Consider the following 18,670-nt stretch of genomic DNA (forward strand, 5'->3'; position numbering starts at 1 on the left):
TCAGAGAATGGATAAGTGTACTTGACTAGAGAGGATAAACTAGGAATAGTGGTTAGCTAGAAACAGGCAAGGATGCAATGGTCATAGTATAAATGAATCCCTTATTTAATACTAAATAGTTTAAAACCACATCACTTAACAGTAATGTTTACTTACCACTAGGTGGCAATAATACAAGCTAGACTTCATTAACAGGGTCAGAAATCATGGACAAATTTGGACAGAATTTCTGAGAATTTTAATACAGATTTTTCATTCCAAATAAATGAAAGTTCTTTTTTAAAACTACTGTTATTTGTTTCTGTGACCTGAAGCAGTTCATGCAGCAGATATAATTTTAAAAGCAAATGTTTCATTATAGACACTACTTTATATCCTATATATGGTACATGAAAATTTCAGATGGCAATTATGGAAAGTTATAAATGTCTGTAAGAGGCTTTTAGAGCTCTAAGAAAGGCACTATAAAGATGAAAAAATATGTAGATGATAAAACTAAATATTATTATTAATGACTAATGAATTGAAGGGCAATTCTTTAAAATTACAACCATATTAGAGCCAAACCAAATACCAATTTCAATACAAAAACATTTTGATTTCAAATTACAAACTTCTTCAAACAATATGCATATGGTATAAATCTTTTGAATGCTTCAGCAGCATTGGGTAAACATACTGAGTTCACTATGCAAACTCACCAAAATCCTGATTGACACAAATTAAAAACCAATAGAAAGAAACATTCTTTCCTTCAGTCTTTAAAACATAAAGAGACCAATTAAATTCCTGATGGTCTAGAATTTTTCAAAATAACTTATTTTCTTCATTAATAGTATGTAAACATATGGCTTATTTAAAATCATCACTTCACCTTTCTATTTTAAGATTTTTTTTTTTGTATTACAAAGAAGGTGAGTTACTTTGATTATGGATAATTGCAGGTTAAAGTCCCTTTTGATAGGAAACTTTTTGATACCTTTTCAAATTAGGGTGATGTTCCCCAAACTATCCTGTTAGATGGACTCTGCGGGTAGAGACTTGTGCTCTGATCTCAATGAATGTTTAATTACCTATTCTTAGACTAATAGCCTATCCTTTCCACAATTTGGGTGGTTCACTGAAGAGGCCTTTTTGTTTTCCTTTATATAATACCCTGTATTTATTGTGAACCCAGTGGTTTAGCAAAAATTTTAAATCTATTTAACTCCCACTTACCCACAAATAGGTGGAACAGAAAACCTTGTTCTCCTCTCACCTATCAGTTTATTTTCCCCAAAATATTTAACGGTAAGACAATCCAAAATTACCCAACAATTCAATTTCCAGAACAGCCTTTCCTTGTCATCTTCATTAATGTTAGAGAGAATGATAATTACAATTTTTTTGAGATTTTTAAGAAAAAAATCCACACACAACCATACACTCCCCCCTACTATTGTGGATACTTTAAAATTAACTTAAAATATAATTATTATTTACTTTGGATCTAATGCTATGTTTTTCTTCACCCTGACAACCTATATAAATAAAAACAATTTTTCAAAATGGCAGCAAAAGTTGGCACAAAAGAAAGACAACTGTAGCAGCCCCATGTATCAGGCAAAAAATTATTCTGTGTGTAAAGAAGGTGCTCAGTGACTATTTGCTACTTGCAGAATTTTGCCATTAACACTTAGAAAAATGCTACCTGATCAAAAATAAGGAATGGAACAAGTGATAGATATAAAAGTTTTACATATATATAAATATATATGTATATATGTATGTACAGATATATATTGCAGTTCTGATTATCTACAAAATTGGAGGGGGAAAAGAAAAATAATCAAAATAAATAGTCCCCACTTGAACGGCTTTGGAATACATTTTTGCTTTTGAATTTATATCTGAGAATTTGGGACACTTAAAGAAAACTAAGCTAAATTGCAAATAGATTAATAGTCATAAATACAATTACCAGGACAGTGAAATTTTAAAATATTGTTATTGAGTTGGATTCACTGTCATCTTCTGTTTATTTCTTATGGTGGCCCGAAGCTTCCGTATTACCAATTTGTCAGGCAGAATCATATCGCCTTGCTGTTCTAGGTAATCCAATAAATTTTCAGTCCATTTTAGAGCAGCTGCATGATTAATACTCCTCTCTGGGATCAGTTCTACTTCCTCTTCCTCATTTTCACTTGATTCATCAGTTTGGCCCTGTGCTCTTCTGATTATTTCACTATCAGTTAACACCTCATAACCTGGTTCAGTACTGTCCACTTCAAACCACTGTTCAATATTCTCAGTGTCTACTTTTTCACATCCTTGTGTATGCTGTAAGATGGCAGCTAAAGTAGATGCTGAAATTTCTTCTTCATCAAAGTCTAAACCTTCTTTCTCTTCGTTGCCAGGCAAAATTTTGTTCCATGCTCTGATAATAGTCACTGGCTTAACCATGTTCCATGCCATTGAAATTTCATATAGAGCATCTAATAATGTTAGTTTCTTCCAAAACATTTTCAAATCATTACCCTCTTCTAAGTTGTTCTGGAGTAGTCCTGCTCTATAGTGTTTCTTCATTACAGCTATGACACCCTGATCCATAGGTTGAATCAATGAGGCTACATTAGGTGGCAGATATTTTACAAATATTTGGCCATCATCTGACCTCAGGACATTTTCATTTGGATGTGTTGGTGAATTATCCAGTAGCAGCACCGCCTTTTCCTGAAGGCCTTTGGATTTTAAGTACTCTCGAACTTGTGGCACAAAGATCTTGTCAAACCATTGTCTGAAAATAGAAAGGTCCATCCAGGCACCTTTTTGACTGAAATAGGAGACTGGCAGGTTTGAGGTATCAGTGCCTTTAAAGGAACGTGGTTTTTTTGCTTTTCCCACCACACAAAGTTTAAGTTTGTGTAAACCTGTTGCGTTGGCACAACACATGACTGTGACTCTTTCTTCAATTAACTTGTGCCCAGAAGTGGTGAATTTGCCCTTAACAGCTAACGTCCTTGATGGTAAGCACTTCCAAAACAGTCCTGTCTCATCAGCATTATATATTTGCTCAGGCTGTAAATTTTCCCTCTGAACAAATTCCCGAAAGTTGCTACAAAATTCATCCACGGCGGTTTCATCTCCATTTAATTTTTCTCCTCTGATGTTAATCTCACGAATGCTATGTCTCTGCTTAAAGCGAGTTAGCCAGCCAGCGGAAGGATTAAAATCTCCATCCATTCCTAAAGCGTAGAAGAAAAATTCTGCTCTTTTTGCACAAATCGGTCCAGATACAGGATTCCCCTTTGCTCTTTGCTGGTTAAACCACTCCAGCATAGCTCTGTCCAGCTCTTCATACATGGACGGCTTCATCGACTTTCTCTTGGCCAAAAGACTTGTGGAATCGGAGCTGCTAGCATAAGTTATGATTTTTTCTTTATTCTTCCTTATATCCCTAACGGTTGTCTCACCAATCCCATATATCACTGAGAGCTGTTTGGAGGAGCTGCCTTCTTCAAGTTTCTTTATTATGTCAAGTTTATCCTTAATGGTCAACACCACCCGCTTGCGTTTCCCTGACATTTTAAGGCTTTGGGACATGGAACTTCACAAAAGCTCTGTCTCCCACACTTGTCACTAGTTATTGCGGCATTGACCACGTTCAGGCTGAGCTGGCAGAGGAGCTCCGGGGAAGGAGGCGGCGAGAGAGCAGGCCCGAGGATGGGCAACCGGGCTGGGGGAGGGAGAAGGCCCAGAGTCGCCGTGGATAATGCGGATTGTGAATGTTTGTTTACTTCTTTCTCCCTACCCTACGGCACAGCAGAGGGAGGAAGAACACAATCTTTATACGGGTCCCCACGAGAGGCCGGGACAGGTGTCTACAGCTCCCCGGGGAATAAGAAAGTTGAGCCCAGAAGCGCCCCAGTCGGGGAGGGGCCGGCGTCCGCCGCCTCCCTCTCCCGGGGGACTCAACCCCGGAGCCGGTACCCCCGGCCAGCCGGCCCCCCTCCTCCTAAACCGCAGGGATTCTTCCCTCCAGTAGCCTCGCTGGGTCGCCAGAGCCTCCCCGCGCCCCTCCTGGCCCCGCGGGGACCCACTCCCCACCTCTGAACTCTCGGCCGGGGGCCCCCCAGCGCAGCTCCCTCACTATACCGCCCAGCCAGCTCCTCCCACTCCAGGACGCGCTCCCGGAAGGTGGCCCCTCCCACCAGCGAGCCTCCCCGAAAGAAGGCGGGACTTCCGACCTCCAGCTTCGGGAAAGAGCTGAGGGACGCGCCAGTCGTCAAAACTGACGCTTGAGGCGGAGGTGGAGGCGGAGGCGGAGACGTGGGCGGGGGCGGAGGCGGCCGAAGGCTGCGAAGGCGGCGGCTGCAGAGGTTTGAAAGGTGAGGGAGCGGGACCGCTTAGGGCGGGGGCTTGTCTGCGCTACCTCCCAGCGAATGACTTTCCTAGAGGGGCGGGGTAGAAGGCACCCATCCCCCGGCGGCGGGCAAATAACTCCCTGGGCTCCCGCGCCAGTGTTGTGGCCTCGGGCAGGGAGGGGCGGGGCGGGGACGGCTGGTGACAGCTCTTTCCTTCACTGCTGAGCCCAGCGAGCAGAGCCGAGCTGCCTCAGGGGACACCCTTCCCCTCGGGGGAGGCTGGGGAGCTGCAGGTAAGTCAGGGGTAGGAAGCCAGGTTAGCTTTTCCCTGCGGTTGCTTTCTCCCTCCCCGCCCCTCTGCTCGGTGCTGTCTCCTCGCTCCGCCCCGAGCTTTCTGTGGCGCGCGGTTATCCCTAAACTGAGCCTCAGCATCTGGCTTCTTGGAGATGTTTCCCATCCCTCCTCCCTCTGGGAGACAGTCTGCGCTAACCTCCCTCTGGCAAAAGTGGCGGGGATGGATGTGCGTGTGTGTGTGTGTGTGTGTGTGTGTGTGTGTGTGTGTGTGCATGCGTGTGGGGGGGGGTGTGCGCGCGCGTGCAAGAGAAAATAACACTTTTTTTTTTTTTTTTTTAATGCGCCATGGTTGTTGTCCTCTCATTTCCAAATAAATTTCACTACACGCTTTGCAGAGGTGTATGAACACTAGCGGGATACTAGAGAGTCAAATCCGCAAGATCGGCCCGATTCAAAATTATGGAGGCTTGGATAGAGGTTTTGTTGTGCATTTGAATAATGTGAGTCCGTGATTTTTTTTTATTTTTTTTTTTTAAGGCGGCAAAGAGCTTTTGGTGCCTGATCTCACTTCATCTTCACAAAGACTGGAGGTAGATAGAGCTAGTTAATATTTTTAATCCCTCCCTCTCTCCCCCCCCCCTTTTTTTTTTTTTTTTTACCATTGAGGTGATAGTGCATATAGAAAGGCGTAAGCTGACTTCCCCATGTAAGCTGAGGTGTAATTCAAGCTTAAATTTTCTGATTCTCGGATTGTGGGTGTTTCTATTGTTCCATGCCCTTAACTCCTCCAGCTCAGCGTCTTTTATGTTTGTTGCCTAGGCACTAGAGGAGAGATTGGATGAACTCATTCATAATTACGCATTAGGTGGGAAGGTGTCTCAAAGGTAAACTAATCGAATCCCCTACCTGATAAAAGCACGATTCCCTTCCATCCCGAAAAGTTGTCTTGTGTTCTGCTTGATGAACCCAAGCGTCTTGTGCAATATTAGATATCAAATAAGAAGAAATAACACCGATGGGTCTGCATCCACCTGTTCTTTTTTTCTTTTTTTTTTTTTTTCTCTTTTGTTAGGCGGTTTCTCTTTGTCCATAACTAGAAGCAAAATAGCATTAAAGAAGCTTGGTGATCCTGATTTTTTGAAATTCAGTTAAAATCACAAATAATTACAATTGTTCATTTAGTTTTTTGATAAACATGCCGCCTCCTAAAAGCTGGGAGGCTTTTTTTTTTTTTTTTTTTTTTACAACTCTGTCAGCTTTACCTTCACAATTTTCTCCCTAGTTCTTATTTCAGACCTTAGATTTCAGCTTTTCTTTGACCTTCAACCTCTCTCCTCCTGCTGCTCCAATATCTTTATCCCCAAATATTTCTGGGGGATCTGCCTTTAAAGGAAATAAACCAATCATATATTCCCTTTTTTTAAATTAATTTTTCAATTAAAATAATTTTTTCTCTTTCTCTTCTTTGTCCTATCCCTAGTGGGGGAAGGAAAAATTGTCACATGCCCCCTTTTAATAACTTTTATAATAACAAAAAATTATTTTAAAAATATCTACTGATTAGCAAACAGCCCCCTCCCTTTTTTTAAGGTAGCCCATTGCACTTATGGAAAATCCTGATTAGAAAATCTTTCTTTATATCTAGCTCAAATCTACTTCTCTATTGAAGTTCATTACTGAAGCCTTATAGAATCAATTGGCATAGTGGATAGAGTGCCATGTCTGGGGTCAAGAAGATGTATCTTGCTGAGTTCAAACCTGGCTTCAGACATATACTTTCTGGTTTACCCTGGGCAAGTAAATTAATTTTCTTTGCCTCAGTTTCCTCATTTGTAAAAATGAATTGGAAAAGGAAATGGCAAGTCACTCTGGTATCTTTTCTAAGACAACCCTAAATGGGATCTCACAGAATTGGACTGAACAACAACAAAAACAAATTTAATCACTCTTCTGCTCGATAGACTTGGAGAACTTTTCTATTGTTGACCTCCCTTTTATTTACCTTTTCTTCAGGATAGATATACTCGTGTACTTCAGTTAATTCTATTTGGCATGATTTCTGAAAAGTCTCTTATCTTATTCACTTTGCTGAATAACATATTCCAAAAGTAGTTTGTCCCAACTGTGTGTGGACTGATTTTGTAAACTGCTTTGTTCTAGACAACCTTCCTTTTTAATAAAGCCTAAGATTATGATAAGATTGTGGGCTATCAAAGCTACCTTCTCTCTGATACTATCTCCAATTTACTCTTTATATGCATATAATTGTTTGCATGTTGTCCTCTCTTCTCTCCCATTAAAATGAAAACTCTTTACCTTTCTTTGGATAGAGAATACTTTGCATTGTGGCTGATATATAGTAAGAATTTAATAATGCTTATTGACTACTTTATTGTACTCTACTAAGTTCCTTGGTCTTTTTTTCCCCACACACACAAATTGTGCATTTCTCACACTGTATTTTTATGGTTGATTTTACTTTTTGCCCCTACTAAGTTTCATCTTGTTAGGTTTAAGCTAACATAAGATTTTTTAAATCTTATTTTCTGTTCATTTAACTGTTTCTCCTAGGTTTGTATTATCTACAGATTTACTAATTATGTTGTGATATCTTTTCACTCAAGTCTCTTACAAAAAATTTTATTGAGAAAGAAAAAGGAGGTGTCTAAAGAAAGTTACATGAATGTACTGGGAGTACTTTAGTGGAGCTGATATTTTTGAAAGAAGAATATGTACAAAAGATGAATACAAATTCATAGAATCAAGGACAAATATAAAAGAATGACTAGACCTATGAGAATAATGTGCGAAGTTTAAAGATCAAAATGTCCTGAAGCTTGTGATGAATGAAGACAATGAAACCTTTTTGGTTTTGTTTTTAATCTACCTTGTAAATGAGAAAACTAAGGGGAAAATAGCCATTACATAGGGTGGATAGGGTAATGTTAATAGGTGAAAGAAAATAGAATTATTTAACTCCTGTTTTATTCCTCTTTTCTTTGTCTAGGAGAATAATCTTTGTAAAAGAGTAAAGTTAAAATGGTTATGTGGGAATTTCATCAAAGATAAATGAGGAAATAGTAAGAGAATATCTAAATCAAATCATCTGTCCCAGATTAATTACAAATCCAGGATATAGAAAAATTGTAGCTCTGATTGCTCAACCAATGTTTGCAAACTTTGAGATATCCTGGAGCATGATAGAGGTATCCCCAAACTTGAATAACATGACATTTATTATAGATAAATGTATAGTACTGTACTTAAATCAAAACCAAAGAAAACATTATACAGAACAAGATGCAAGATATATGACTAAATTGTTCAATGAATAAAGATCTGGGATTTTAGTTAATTTAAAGCTATGAGCACACTGTATGATAAAGTAGCCACAAAAGCTAATAGGATCTTAGATAGCATTAATGATAATATAATGTCCAAAGCAAGTGACTTGAAAACCCTACTGTACTCCATGCTAATCAGGAGTTCTTAGGACCACATTTTAGCAGAAACATTGATAAACTAAAGCTTTCTCAGAGGAGACTAACAAGGGGTAATAAGGGAACTGAAAACTATAAGCTAAAATTATTTAAACTAACTGCAGATGATTAATGTGGAGAAAAGAAGATTAAAGGGGGAAAAATAATAGCTGTTTGAAAAAGAGTTTTGTTTTTTTTTTTCCCTAGAGGGTAGAACTATAAGCAATGAGTAGAAATCAAAGGTAGACAAATTGTAGCTCAGTAATAAGGAAGAACTTTCTGAGGATTAAAAGTGTACTGTTTCTCCTTCATGAAAAAGTCTTCAAAGAAAAGCTAAATGATTACTTGTCTGGGAATTCTTTAGAGATTAACAACTATTTATTGTTTATTGTATGCTAGAACTTTTCTTAAGTGATAGGTTTTCATAGTGCCCCAAAAGAAATTATATTCACTATTTGGAGACCAAACTCTAATTTGAAAAATTATCTTTTTTTTTCCTCAATTGAAATTTATATTTGAATGTCATAAATACTGAAAATCAGTGATATGGTATTGACAAGATATGCACATTTTCATCAGTGCTGTGTATTCTTTCTCTGCTCAGTGATTTTCAGTGTTTACATAAATTTATGAGATATCTATTGGTAACAAAATCCTGAACCCCAAAAAGGACACACTCAAGATGAGTGAAGCAAAAAATATCTTTTAATACGTTCCTGAAATTGGGTGTGTATACACACACATACACAGAGAAGAGAAAAACTTTTATATTCTTAAGGTTAGTTCTACTCCTCCCTTCAGATGATGGTTGGCACAAACCCTTCCAAATTACAGTTCTCATCTACCTCTTACATGTTGCTCCTAGACATACTCCTCTTCCCTGGTCAAAGAAGGCAACTAAGCTCACCTTTGGGATGTTAGTTTAAATGTATCAAGTTTATTTAGCTTGGAAAGTTGCTAAAAGCCAGTGTTCTGTTCTTGATTCTAGCCTGATTGTAACCAGCTTTCAACCTAGGGCCCCTTTATCAGGAATCTGATTTACCTGCTTTCTTGATTCACAAAGTAATTGGTTAGAGATACCTTAACAAGATGCTTTTACTCTTCTTTCTTTTCTTGTTTTTGCAATGTTTATGGAAGTCTATCACCATTTCTTACATGGCTTCACCAATTTTTTTTTAACTAATTTTTAAATTTTGACTTAAGGAATTTTTTCCTAATGTTTTATTTTGAAATTATAATTTAGTAAGATTGATATATAAACTGCTGACTATTTTAATGTTCTCTCATTATATATATATAAATATAATATATTTATAAATATAAATAATGTTGATGTTTGTCATTTTGAAGCCTGGATTTTGGGGTTCTACTTATCTACATTTCTATTATCTGGGAAAGGGGTCACTTAGTTTCTCTGTTTCTCAATTTATAATAGAGAAACTCACACTGATATAATATTCTTAAGGTTTACATGAATTAAAATAGTATTATGGAAAAGTACTTTGGAAAAAATTAAAAGTTTTATTACAAATGCATTCATTTTTTGTTGTATAATGAGTTTTATTCAGATAAATACATTATTAACTATAATTGATATGCAACTACAACTATCAAGTATTTATAATGATTGACTAATTAATTGATGCTAAACCATATTAGATATTTTAGTTATGTAATGTGACCAATTAATATTTATAACATCATTCTAGTTGCTGAGACAGCCAACTTTAATTTTTTTTTATTTTTTTGTATTTGTTCATTTGCCAGAACTTATTTACTTTGTATAGTTTTACACTGAATTCTAACTTATGAGTGACATTTAATTGTAAGTTTATTAATTTTATCTATTACTGTGTCTTTGAATAAAATTATATTAGATTTCATAGTTGAGACAGGCTAAAAAATTATATTTGGTTTTATACTTACATTATTATGTCAATATTTTTTGTATATGACATTAGCAGCATTATTGATCTTGTTATTAGAAGTGACTATAAAATAACATAACTCATTTTTTTAACAGACATACCAGATCCTATATCCAGAGAAGGATTGCCTCCCTCAAAGTAGTCACTTTGGAGGCCCTAGTGATGCATCTGTTGTTCTATACATTTTTGAAATACCTCTTTTGGAATTGCCTTTGTAACCTGTAGCAACGCCAAAAATCTTTGTCCTTTGAGGGTGGATTTTATTTCTGGAAAGATTCAAAAGTCATTTGGAGCCAAGGCTGGTGAATAAGGTAGGTGATCCAAAAAATGACTTGTCATTAAAGTACTGAGAGTGACTATCTTACATGATTTGAAAACTTTTTGAAGGCATCAAATGAGGAGATCCCCAAATATTTTGAGTAATAGTATCATCATTGAAAAATACTCCCAAAGTGATACCTTTGAAGGAGGTGTTGTGTGTGTGAATTCTACTTTAGTCAATGTCATAGTTTTCAGTGACTTTAGCAGCTCATCCTGATTATATGTTCTATTGCTTTGCTAATCATCATCTATTTTGACCTCTATTATCAACTAAGTTTTTCTCTTTTACCTCCTTATGACAATGTTTTGTGGCAGTTGTCTTGTTCTCTATCTCCATGTTAAACTTTTTCACCTCAACAACACAATGCCTTGCCTCAACCATAAATTAAACCTATTGGTAAAGATGATGTGATAAGGTACAATGTTTTGATATCTAAATATTCTATTGGCTTATCTGTAGTTTTTCTATTCTGTTGTATGATCTTTTCAGCTATTGTTCATCTCAATCTCCTGCTGAGGAAATCAATATTGACAGATTGAAGTTTGACTTCTCAGCCTAGCATTTAAAGACTTCTAAAAACAATATTTTTCTTCAAAACTTTCCCTTGAACTCAGAAAAAGCTCTCTGCCCTTGTTAAGTAGGTCTTTTCATTGTCCTTTAAACATACTATATTCTAGCTTAACATCAAGCTTATATTCTTGCTATTTTTCCAACCTAGAATGGCTCCTTCAACATTTATCTTTATCCAAACCCTATCAGCCATTCAAAGACCATGTCAAATCTTGTATCTTGTACAGAGTGTTTGATATTCCTACCTCAATTCCTTTCCCTTATCTTTGAACTTTTGTAGTATTAATGTAAGAATCATTTATTATAGCACTAAACTATAATCTCCATGGATGCTGTTACTTAACTGTTTTATGTGTGTTTTTCTTATTTCTAAACTTAAAATATAAATTTTTGAAACATAGGGTATACATCTTAAATTTTTTTGTAGCCCTCTCAGCATCTTGTAGGCATATACATATTGTAGGCACTCATTACCTACTTGGTGAGTGATTGTTTTATCAATACTACAAGGGTACTATGTATGATTTTTTAGAATAGCCATAATGACACAATTAATGTAATTAGCATCATAAATACATTTATTAATTTAACCTATCATCTTTTTATTATGAGATTATTCCTAATAACGTTTTTTTTTGTAGAAGCTTAAGTGAAAATGGTACATGTTAGAAGATATGAAACAAGGAATAATTCTAAGACTCAAGTGCCAGCGTTGAAATCCCGGGTTGACTGGAGACGGACTAAACGAAATAATATCTTACAGTTACTTGATAGTGATGAAGAGCTTGATAGTGATGAAGAGCTTGATAGTGATGAAAGTGTTGATAGTGATGAAAGTCATGACAGTGATGAAAGTCATGACAGTGATGAAAGTCATGACAGTGATGAAAGTATTGATAGTAATAAAAAGCTTGATGATAAAGAGCTTGATTTAACTAATAAGGCAGAAAATAACAAAGAACACATAACTAAGAGTGGTGGCCTTTCAAAGCATGAGGAAGAAAAAAATGAAAATAAATGTAAGACTATTAACACAGATTATGAAAAGGATCTAAGTCAACCAACTGATTCTAAACAACAGAGTGACCAAATAGTTACAGAGGAGGATATAGAAGAAGAAGAACACATCTCTCGAGGAAAGCGAAAGAGGGTGTCTTCTGTGATGTATGACAGTGATGATAGTGATGACAGTGACATTTTAGTTAGAAGAGTAGATGTTAAACGTCGTCGTATAGTGGAGGATGATGACTGTTCTTCAGTGGAGGTGGATCAGAAACCTCCTAAATCCGAAAAAAGCTCAGCCATTCGGAAACAGGAACAACTCCAGAAGCTGAAAGAGCTCTCAAAACAAAGATCTCGTCAGAGACGCAATAGTGGTAGAGATTTTGAGGTGTGTTTTTTTTTTTTAATTGAATTTCACTTGAAGAATATTTGCATTTTATCAAAAAGAAGTGTTAATTATCATATATTTTCAATGAGTCAAATTATCATTTTTTTCTTATTTAAAAATTTCTACTTTATTTTTGACTACACTGTCATATCTAGTTTCTTATTTGTCATAACAACATGAGACTCAGCCAATCCATCATCAGTTCTGTTTTAAAAATTAAAGGCTGCTTTTTGGTTTTGTACAGTCCTTTCAATTTTCAACTTTTATTATTAAAGCTTTCATTTTCAATCAATCATTCTGTATCATTGAAACTTTTAAAAAAGTCTTCATTTTAAAAGCTCAAATATATATATATATGTATATATATATACATATATATATGAAAAGGGAGTCTTTTTTACTTTTAAGTCTTGAATTCACTTAATTTCTCTTATCTTGCTTAGAAGTATGAATTGGTATTGTGTTTCACTTTCATATTAAAATATTATAATTTTTTAAAAGTAAAATATTAGATATAAAAGTAGCTAATTTACATGTTCTAATTTAATTAGGATTCTGAAGAGGAATCTTTACCAGATAGTGATCTTGATGATGAGGAAGATGATGAAGATGATGATGATGATGAGGAAGGAGATGATTATATTATTGATGGTTTTGTAGTTCAAGATGAGGAAGGTGAAGAAAATCAAAACCAATCAGGAGAAAAAATGACTGCATCACAGCTTCAATTAGTGAAACGAAATTCTCTTTGTAAGTTAAATATTAAGGATAGAGGTTTTGTTTTTGTTTTACTTATAACTTTTAATCATTATATACCATTATTTTGGCTTTGTAAATAGTCACTTTCCAAACTAATGATGAAGAATACCGATTTTAAATAGAATCAGTCTTTTCTCTTAGGTATCTAGTATATTGCTTGCTCAGACATTTTACTTTTCGCAATGTTTTTTAGTGCACAAGTAAGAATTTAAATACTTTAAATGAGGATAACTGAATAGTAGTAGATCTGCTGCCTTGTTATATATTTGGCAGAAGCTTAGCCAAAATTTGGAACTCAGGTTTAATAATTTCTTAGATACTTGATTAGTTTATTACCATTCCTGTTGTCTTTGAGCATGAGTAATCCAGAGTAATCCTATTAATATCATACTGTTTTTTTATTTTATCTCTGTTGATAGCTTTTTTAAAATATCAGATTATTTGTTTAATCTATCCATTTTCCCTCCCCTGCCTAGCAAGGCATTCTTTGTGACGAATATATGTTTTTTAAAAACAGTACAGAAAAACTAACCAACAAATATTAACTATTAAATTTTTGCTCTCTCACCTCTCCCTATCTATTGAAAGATAGAAAGAATTAATTTTATTACCTGTGTCAAATAAACAGATTGTTAGACTAGTGAATCTTTTTTTCTGAAAAAATATCATGAACTGTTTCTTTATATTTTACATTATGATACATACATAATGAAAGTTGTTAAATTATATCTTATTACACTCAGATGATTAAGCCTTATAATTAAGAAGTAAGAATAATATAAGTTTCAGGAAAATTCATGGTTCCCTGAAGAACCATGTAAATTAGTAGGCATGTATACTTGGAATGGCTGGAAATATTAAACACTGATTAAACTGATCTCTAGAATATAAGTTAGCATAGAAATTCAAAAATCCTAATAGAAAGAACTGACCAGCATAGTAATCTACATATAAAAAAGAATATAAATGAAAGAAAAGAATTTCCACAGAAGTTTAAAAGAACTCTGGAAGCACTCCAGCAAAATGTAGTTCTCTCCCTGTTTCCCTCTGAGCTTTGCATACTAATTTGGAATGCATGGTACTTGAGTTTCATATAACTTTTGCTTTTCATTCACAGATTTCACCCATATGTGTTACAAAACCAGATCCTTATCTCAAATCAACTTATATCCTATATGCTTCCCCCACAGAGATATATTCTTGATTAACTAGATAGTATTAGCTACTGATCTTGGAGATGGTTCATATTTAAAACAGCTCAGAGAGGTTAGGGGAAACAAAAAGTAGACACTACATTCTCTGTGATAAGAAGCTACTGGGGTTCAGAGATTCTACTTGTAAGTTTCTCTGTTAGGATTAAGGTCCATCTGGTTTTAGGGCTAGGATTTAGATCATGTCTTTTTATCATGTTTATTATAACACTATTATGGTATGCTTATAATTCTTAATGATACCTATTCTCACCAGAGCAATATTTATCTTTCATTTATCAGTTCTCTTAAAGTGCTAGCACAACATTCTCTGAATAAAAATTGTTATTATTCCATAGAATTCTAATCATTTAGTTGTAGTAAAATTTTTTTAAATGTTATTTTTTATAATGCTGTAAAAACTATTATTTTTTGCAGGTATGTCCAGCTTATATTTACTGGTTTTTATAATATGCAGTGCGTTTGTTTAAGCCCTTATATAATTAATGTCTTTACATATTCCACTTCTTTTCCTTTTTATCCTCTCTCTTATCTAGAACCAACATGTACTGGATTGAAAAGAGTAGTGGGAAAAGTTTTGTTCTTCGTGTCATATTCCAAATTTTTGTATGGCATTTATATTTAACAAAAATTCTTCTTAAGTTGAAGTAGGAAATAGAAAAAGTAGGAAAAAATTATCAAGTCCCACCTATATGGTTAGACATCATTTTAATGCAAACAAGTTTTAGTATATTTTCAAGAGTAATTTTGTACATTATGGCAATAATGTTAAGCTTTCCTTTTTTTAACTTTAAAAAAAATCATTTTAATTAAGGATTCAGAACCCTAATGTATAGTTTTCTTTTTTTCAAGGTCAACTAGATTTTTCTGGAGAGATAGCATGAGATGGCAGCCAAGCATACTGTATTTGGAGTTAAGAGATTTGAGATTCCAGTACTTGACCTATGATTGGGCACATCAAGAATGTAGTACTGACATTAGGAAGCTAAAACCAGGTCCTATATCTATCTATCTATATCCTAGGGATTTGAATATTAGTAAGCTGATTATTTTTTAAGTTTAATCAAAAGGTGGATTTACATATGCTCATATATATACATATATATAAAATTTTTGATATTATGTTCTAAATTTTATCTGAAACACATTACAGATTCTTTCAGTGACCACTACACTCATTTTGAAAGAGTTGTCAAGGCTTTTCTGATCAATGCTTTGGATGATACTTTTCTGGGAACATTATATGGTAAGTGAATAGTATCTAATAGCATTTAACATGTGTTTTCCCCCTCTTTTTCTCATTTGAAAAAAAGAAAAGCTGTCCTTAAGACCTTTTCCTTATTTACCCCACAAACAGCTTCATCAAAGTCAGATCAGATCAACACATAGTTATTAGACTCTATGTTCAGAATGCTATATAAATCATTTTAAAAGTGGGATACTTAAGAATAAGTGGTCTTTGCTTTCAAATGTTTATAGGAAAAACAAAATATATGAAATCACTAAATAATGATATAAAGCAATGTATTCTTAAATAATTATTACAGACAAAAGGATATAAGAATTCAGAAGAGGGAGACATCACTATGGGTTGGGTTAGCCAGGAAAGATTTCCTGGACGAAATGGAACTTGAGCTGGTATTAGACGTATAGATAGGTAGGACATATTTCTCAAAAGAGAAATAGCATGATCAGATGAGGAATAGGTATGTTAGGCTTGAAGAATAAGAAAGAACCTAGCTTAGCAAATACAGTAGGTTTAGTAGAAGTAGAAAGAAATAATATTAGGAAGGTTAGGTGGGAAAGTTATGGAGAGCCTTAAATATCTGCCTTTGGAGTTTGAGCTACTGCTTCTCCTAAACTCAGAGATCTTTTCATTAAGGAAACGAGAAAGAAGATAAAGTGGCAATCCTGTACATCTGGTTTGGCCAGCTTACCATCAGAAAGTATTTGGTAAATACTAAATTGTATATAGTACTATGCAAGATATTTTACAAAGCAAACTAGAGACCTCTTCCTTACCATTGGGACACTAAGTGATTTTTACTTCCTTTTGATAGTGTGATTTTTACTTCTTTTTGATAGCTCTCCTCCACAAAAGTCCTACTCTGATGCTTCATCGTGGTGTGGAGGTGACCCTGGGTTCTTGAAGGCTATGCCAGCGGAGCGCAAGCTCTGACAGGTTCTACCAAGCTGGAAAGGCTTCGAGTATGGTCCCAAAGACAGACTGTGTCTGCTGTCCAAGGACTAGCCTAGCTAAGTACAGAGAGGCTCATCACCAGAAGGCTGGCCTCTAGGTGATGAATTTTTTGTCCATGCTGATCTATGAAACATAAAAGTAAAAGATGGTCTTTCATCTTATGCAGCTCACTTCCATTTCCACAGTTACAGTAGTGGAAAAAGAGGCAGGGGGTACTAAGAATCACACAGTATTTAGACTGTATAGAGACATTAATTTAATGGTTGGTACTTTTAATATGAGACTTTACTCCAACAACCAAATTGATAGGCTCTTAGAGAAATTAAACCATATCTATGTATATGACATACTTTTTAAAAAATTGAAGTCTGAAAATATAAAGAAGTTTCATCTAAAATGAAAGACTGTTGACAAGTTTTTTCTTGAAGAGATCAATAAAGGAGATAATGGAGTTGGTTTCATGGTATTCCCAAAGACAACAAAAGAATTATTTCATGAGCTACTTGGGCATTTTGCCTTGCAGTGCTCATGATGAACATAAGCAGACTGTCATGAAGATAATTATAGATTCTGTGTCAACATTTGCTGCAGAGTATGGAGAGTTAGAGAAATTCTATGAAGAATTTGACATGATTCTCTGAATTAAGTAAACATACTCAGTGATTTCAATTAAAAAATGAGCACAAGGTATGAAGGTAAAAATATGGGATTAGGAATGAAAGTAAAGTCTTGTAAACTACCCAGAAGCCTCATGCTTATATATCTTGAATAAGTTCTTCAGGAAGAAATTTGAAAATCACTGCCCATGTCCAAACTGCATCACAAAAGATGACATTAAATGCATCTTCAACAGAGAGGAAAAGACTAATTGCTTGAGAATCACTGGTCATTGTACAGTCAAGTCAGTAGCTGTTTAAAGCAAATGTTAGCACTAATACAAAATTAGAATAAAGAAAATGAGAAGACAACACTGCAGGCAATCATAGTTATTTAGTCTTACCTTATTTAAACAATTTATTGAATCTGAAAATTGGAACTAGAGAAAAGCAAAGACATTGACTTTGGTTATCATTTATTAGAGAACTTAAACCAGTATAAAATAGTTGCCACAATAAGGAACCAAAAGAGCCCAGAAGCTATCCTAGTTGGCCAATGCTTGAATCTCTAAATTAGGCAAGGAGGTATGTAGAAGACAATAGCTATAAGTTCATTTATAAAACATGGAACAAGATGATGCAAGAATACCCAGAAGTACGTTCACTCCAACAAAATAATGAAAAACTGGAGGATAAAACTAATCCTGCAGAGAACTTAGTAAGAAGATTCAAGAGAATTCATAGAGGAAATTGGAAAGACACCAAATAAATATGAAATGTCATCAGTTTTCCAACTTTCTTGTACTTGTCTGTTATCATCAGTGATAGTAGAACTATCACATTTTGATTCTTCTACCATAGTACTAAGTGTGCTATGTGAAAAACTGGTAATGTTACTGAACAAGATACAAATAGGAATAGCATTTGGGTCTTCCTAAATGCTGAAGAAATCTATGCTAAAAGTTACATCACATTAAAAAAAAAACCTCAAAGTTCATCTTTTCAAAATAAAGCTAAAAGTGGAAATTTCAAAACTAATAGGAAGGATTGTGGATGATGTTCTTAACCAATGCAAAGTGAATAAGAAGAGCCAATCAACTATCAGATCATATGCTTACTTTTCGCTTTATAAAATCTTTATGAGATATATACACAAAGGTATGTTTGATGGAAACATAAGAAAGGAATAGATAGGTTTTTATAGGTGATTTTTTTATGCATTCCACATCTTTGCAGTCACACAGTTGAGAGAGAAAATATAAGATTTCTTTGTGTTTGTAGGTTCAAATAAAAATTGATTCAGTAGAGTAAAATGCATCCTTAAATTTTTTCCTTCCTCAAAATGTCTCCCATACATACATATATAAAAGCATCCTTGATAATCAACAAAATTAACTTTGTTTAGTAATCCTTGATATGCCAATATCAAGTAAAACATAAAACAGAGATGTGCTCACTAAAAATGTTCCTGGAGAATGTCTTGCACCAAGACCAAATAGACAAGAGTTTCTTTTATAGATAGGAAGGTTTTCTTGATGCTTTTATTTGCAGATGATATCATGAGTATATCAAGTTATG

At 34.8% G+C, this 18,670-nt stretch overlaps 2 protein-coding genes across 8 annotated transcripts in view; one reads left to right on the forward strand and one right to left on the reverse strand.

The window, feature by feature from the left end:
• Positions 1 to 215: 215 nt before the first annotated feature.
• Positions 216 to 3,629, reverse strand: JRKL (JRK like). Its single transcript, XM_074304450.1, has one exon. The coding sequence runs from the start codon at positions 3,580 to 3,582 to the stop codon at positions 1,987 to 1,989; it is 1,596 nt and encodes a 531-aa protein (XP_074160551.1). The 5' UTR covers positions 3,583 to 3,629; the 3' UTR covers positions 216 to 1,986.
• Positions 3,620 to 18,670, forward strand: part of CCDC82 (coiled-coil domain containing 82) — a 54,288-nt gene continuing 39,237 nt past the window's right edge. The window contains exons 1-6 of one of the 7 annotated variants that reach the window (XM_074304455.1): positions 4,239 to 4,367; positions 5,033 to 5,137; positions 10,140 to 10,355; positions 11,578 to 12,326; positions 12,878 to 13,076; positions 15,450 to 15,542. In XM_074304455.1, the coding sequence (XP_074160556.1) occupies positions 11,592 to 12,326; positions 12,878 to 13,076; positions 15,450 to 15,542 (1,027 nt within the window). In that variant the 5' untranslated portion in view covers positions 4,239 to 4,367; positions 5,033 to 5,137; positions 10,140 to 10,355; positions 11,578 to 11,591. Of the gene's footprint in view, positions 4,368 to 4,463; positions 4,637 to 4,985; positions 5,138 to 5,203; positions 5,228 to 5,313; positions 5,522 to 10,139; positions 10,356 to 11,577; positions 12,327 to 12,877; positions 13,077 to 15,449; positions 15,543 to 18,670 lie in introns of those variants that run through there. The other 6 variants (XM_074304456.1, XM_074304452.1, XM_074304453.1 and 3 more) reach the window with 6 other exon arrangements.

The sequence above is a fragment of the Sminthopsis crassicaudata genome, chromosome 3 (assembly GCF_048593235.1).
Source record: "Sminthopsis crassicaudata isolate SCR6 chromosome 3, ASM4859323v1, whole genome shotgun sequence".
Taxonomy (NCBI): Eukaryota; Metazoa; Chordata; class Mammalia; order Dasyuromorphia; family Dasyuridae; genus Sminthopsis; species Sminthopsis crassicaudata.

Coding starts and splice junctions, on each gene's coding strand:
- JRKL (XM_074304450.1), bottom strand. CDS start 3,582: ATGTCCCAAAGCCTTAAAATGTCAGGGAAACGCAAGCGGGTGGTGTTG.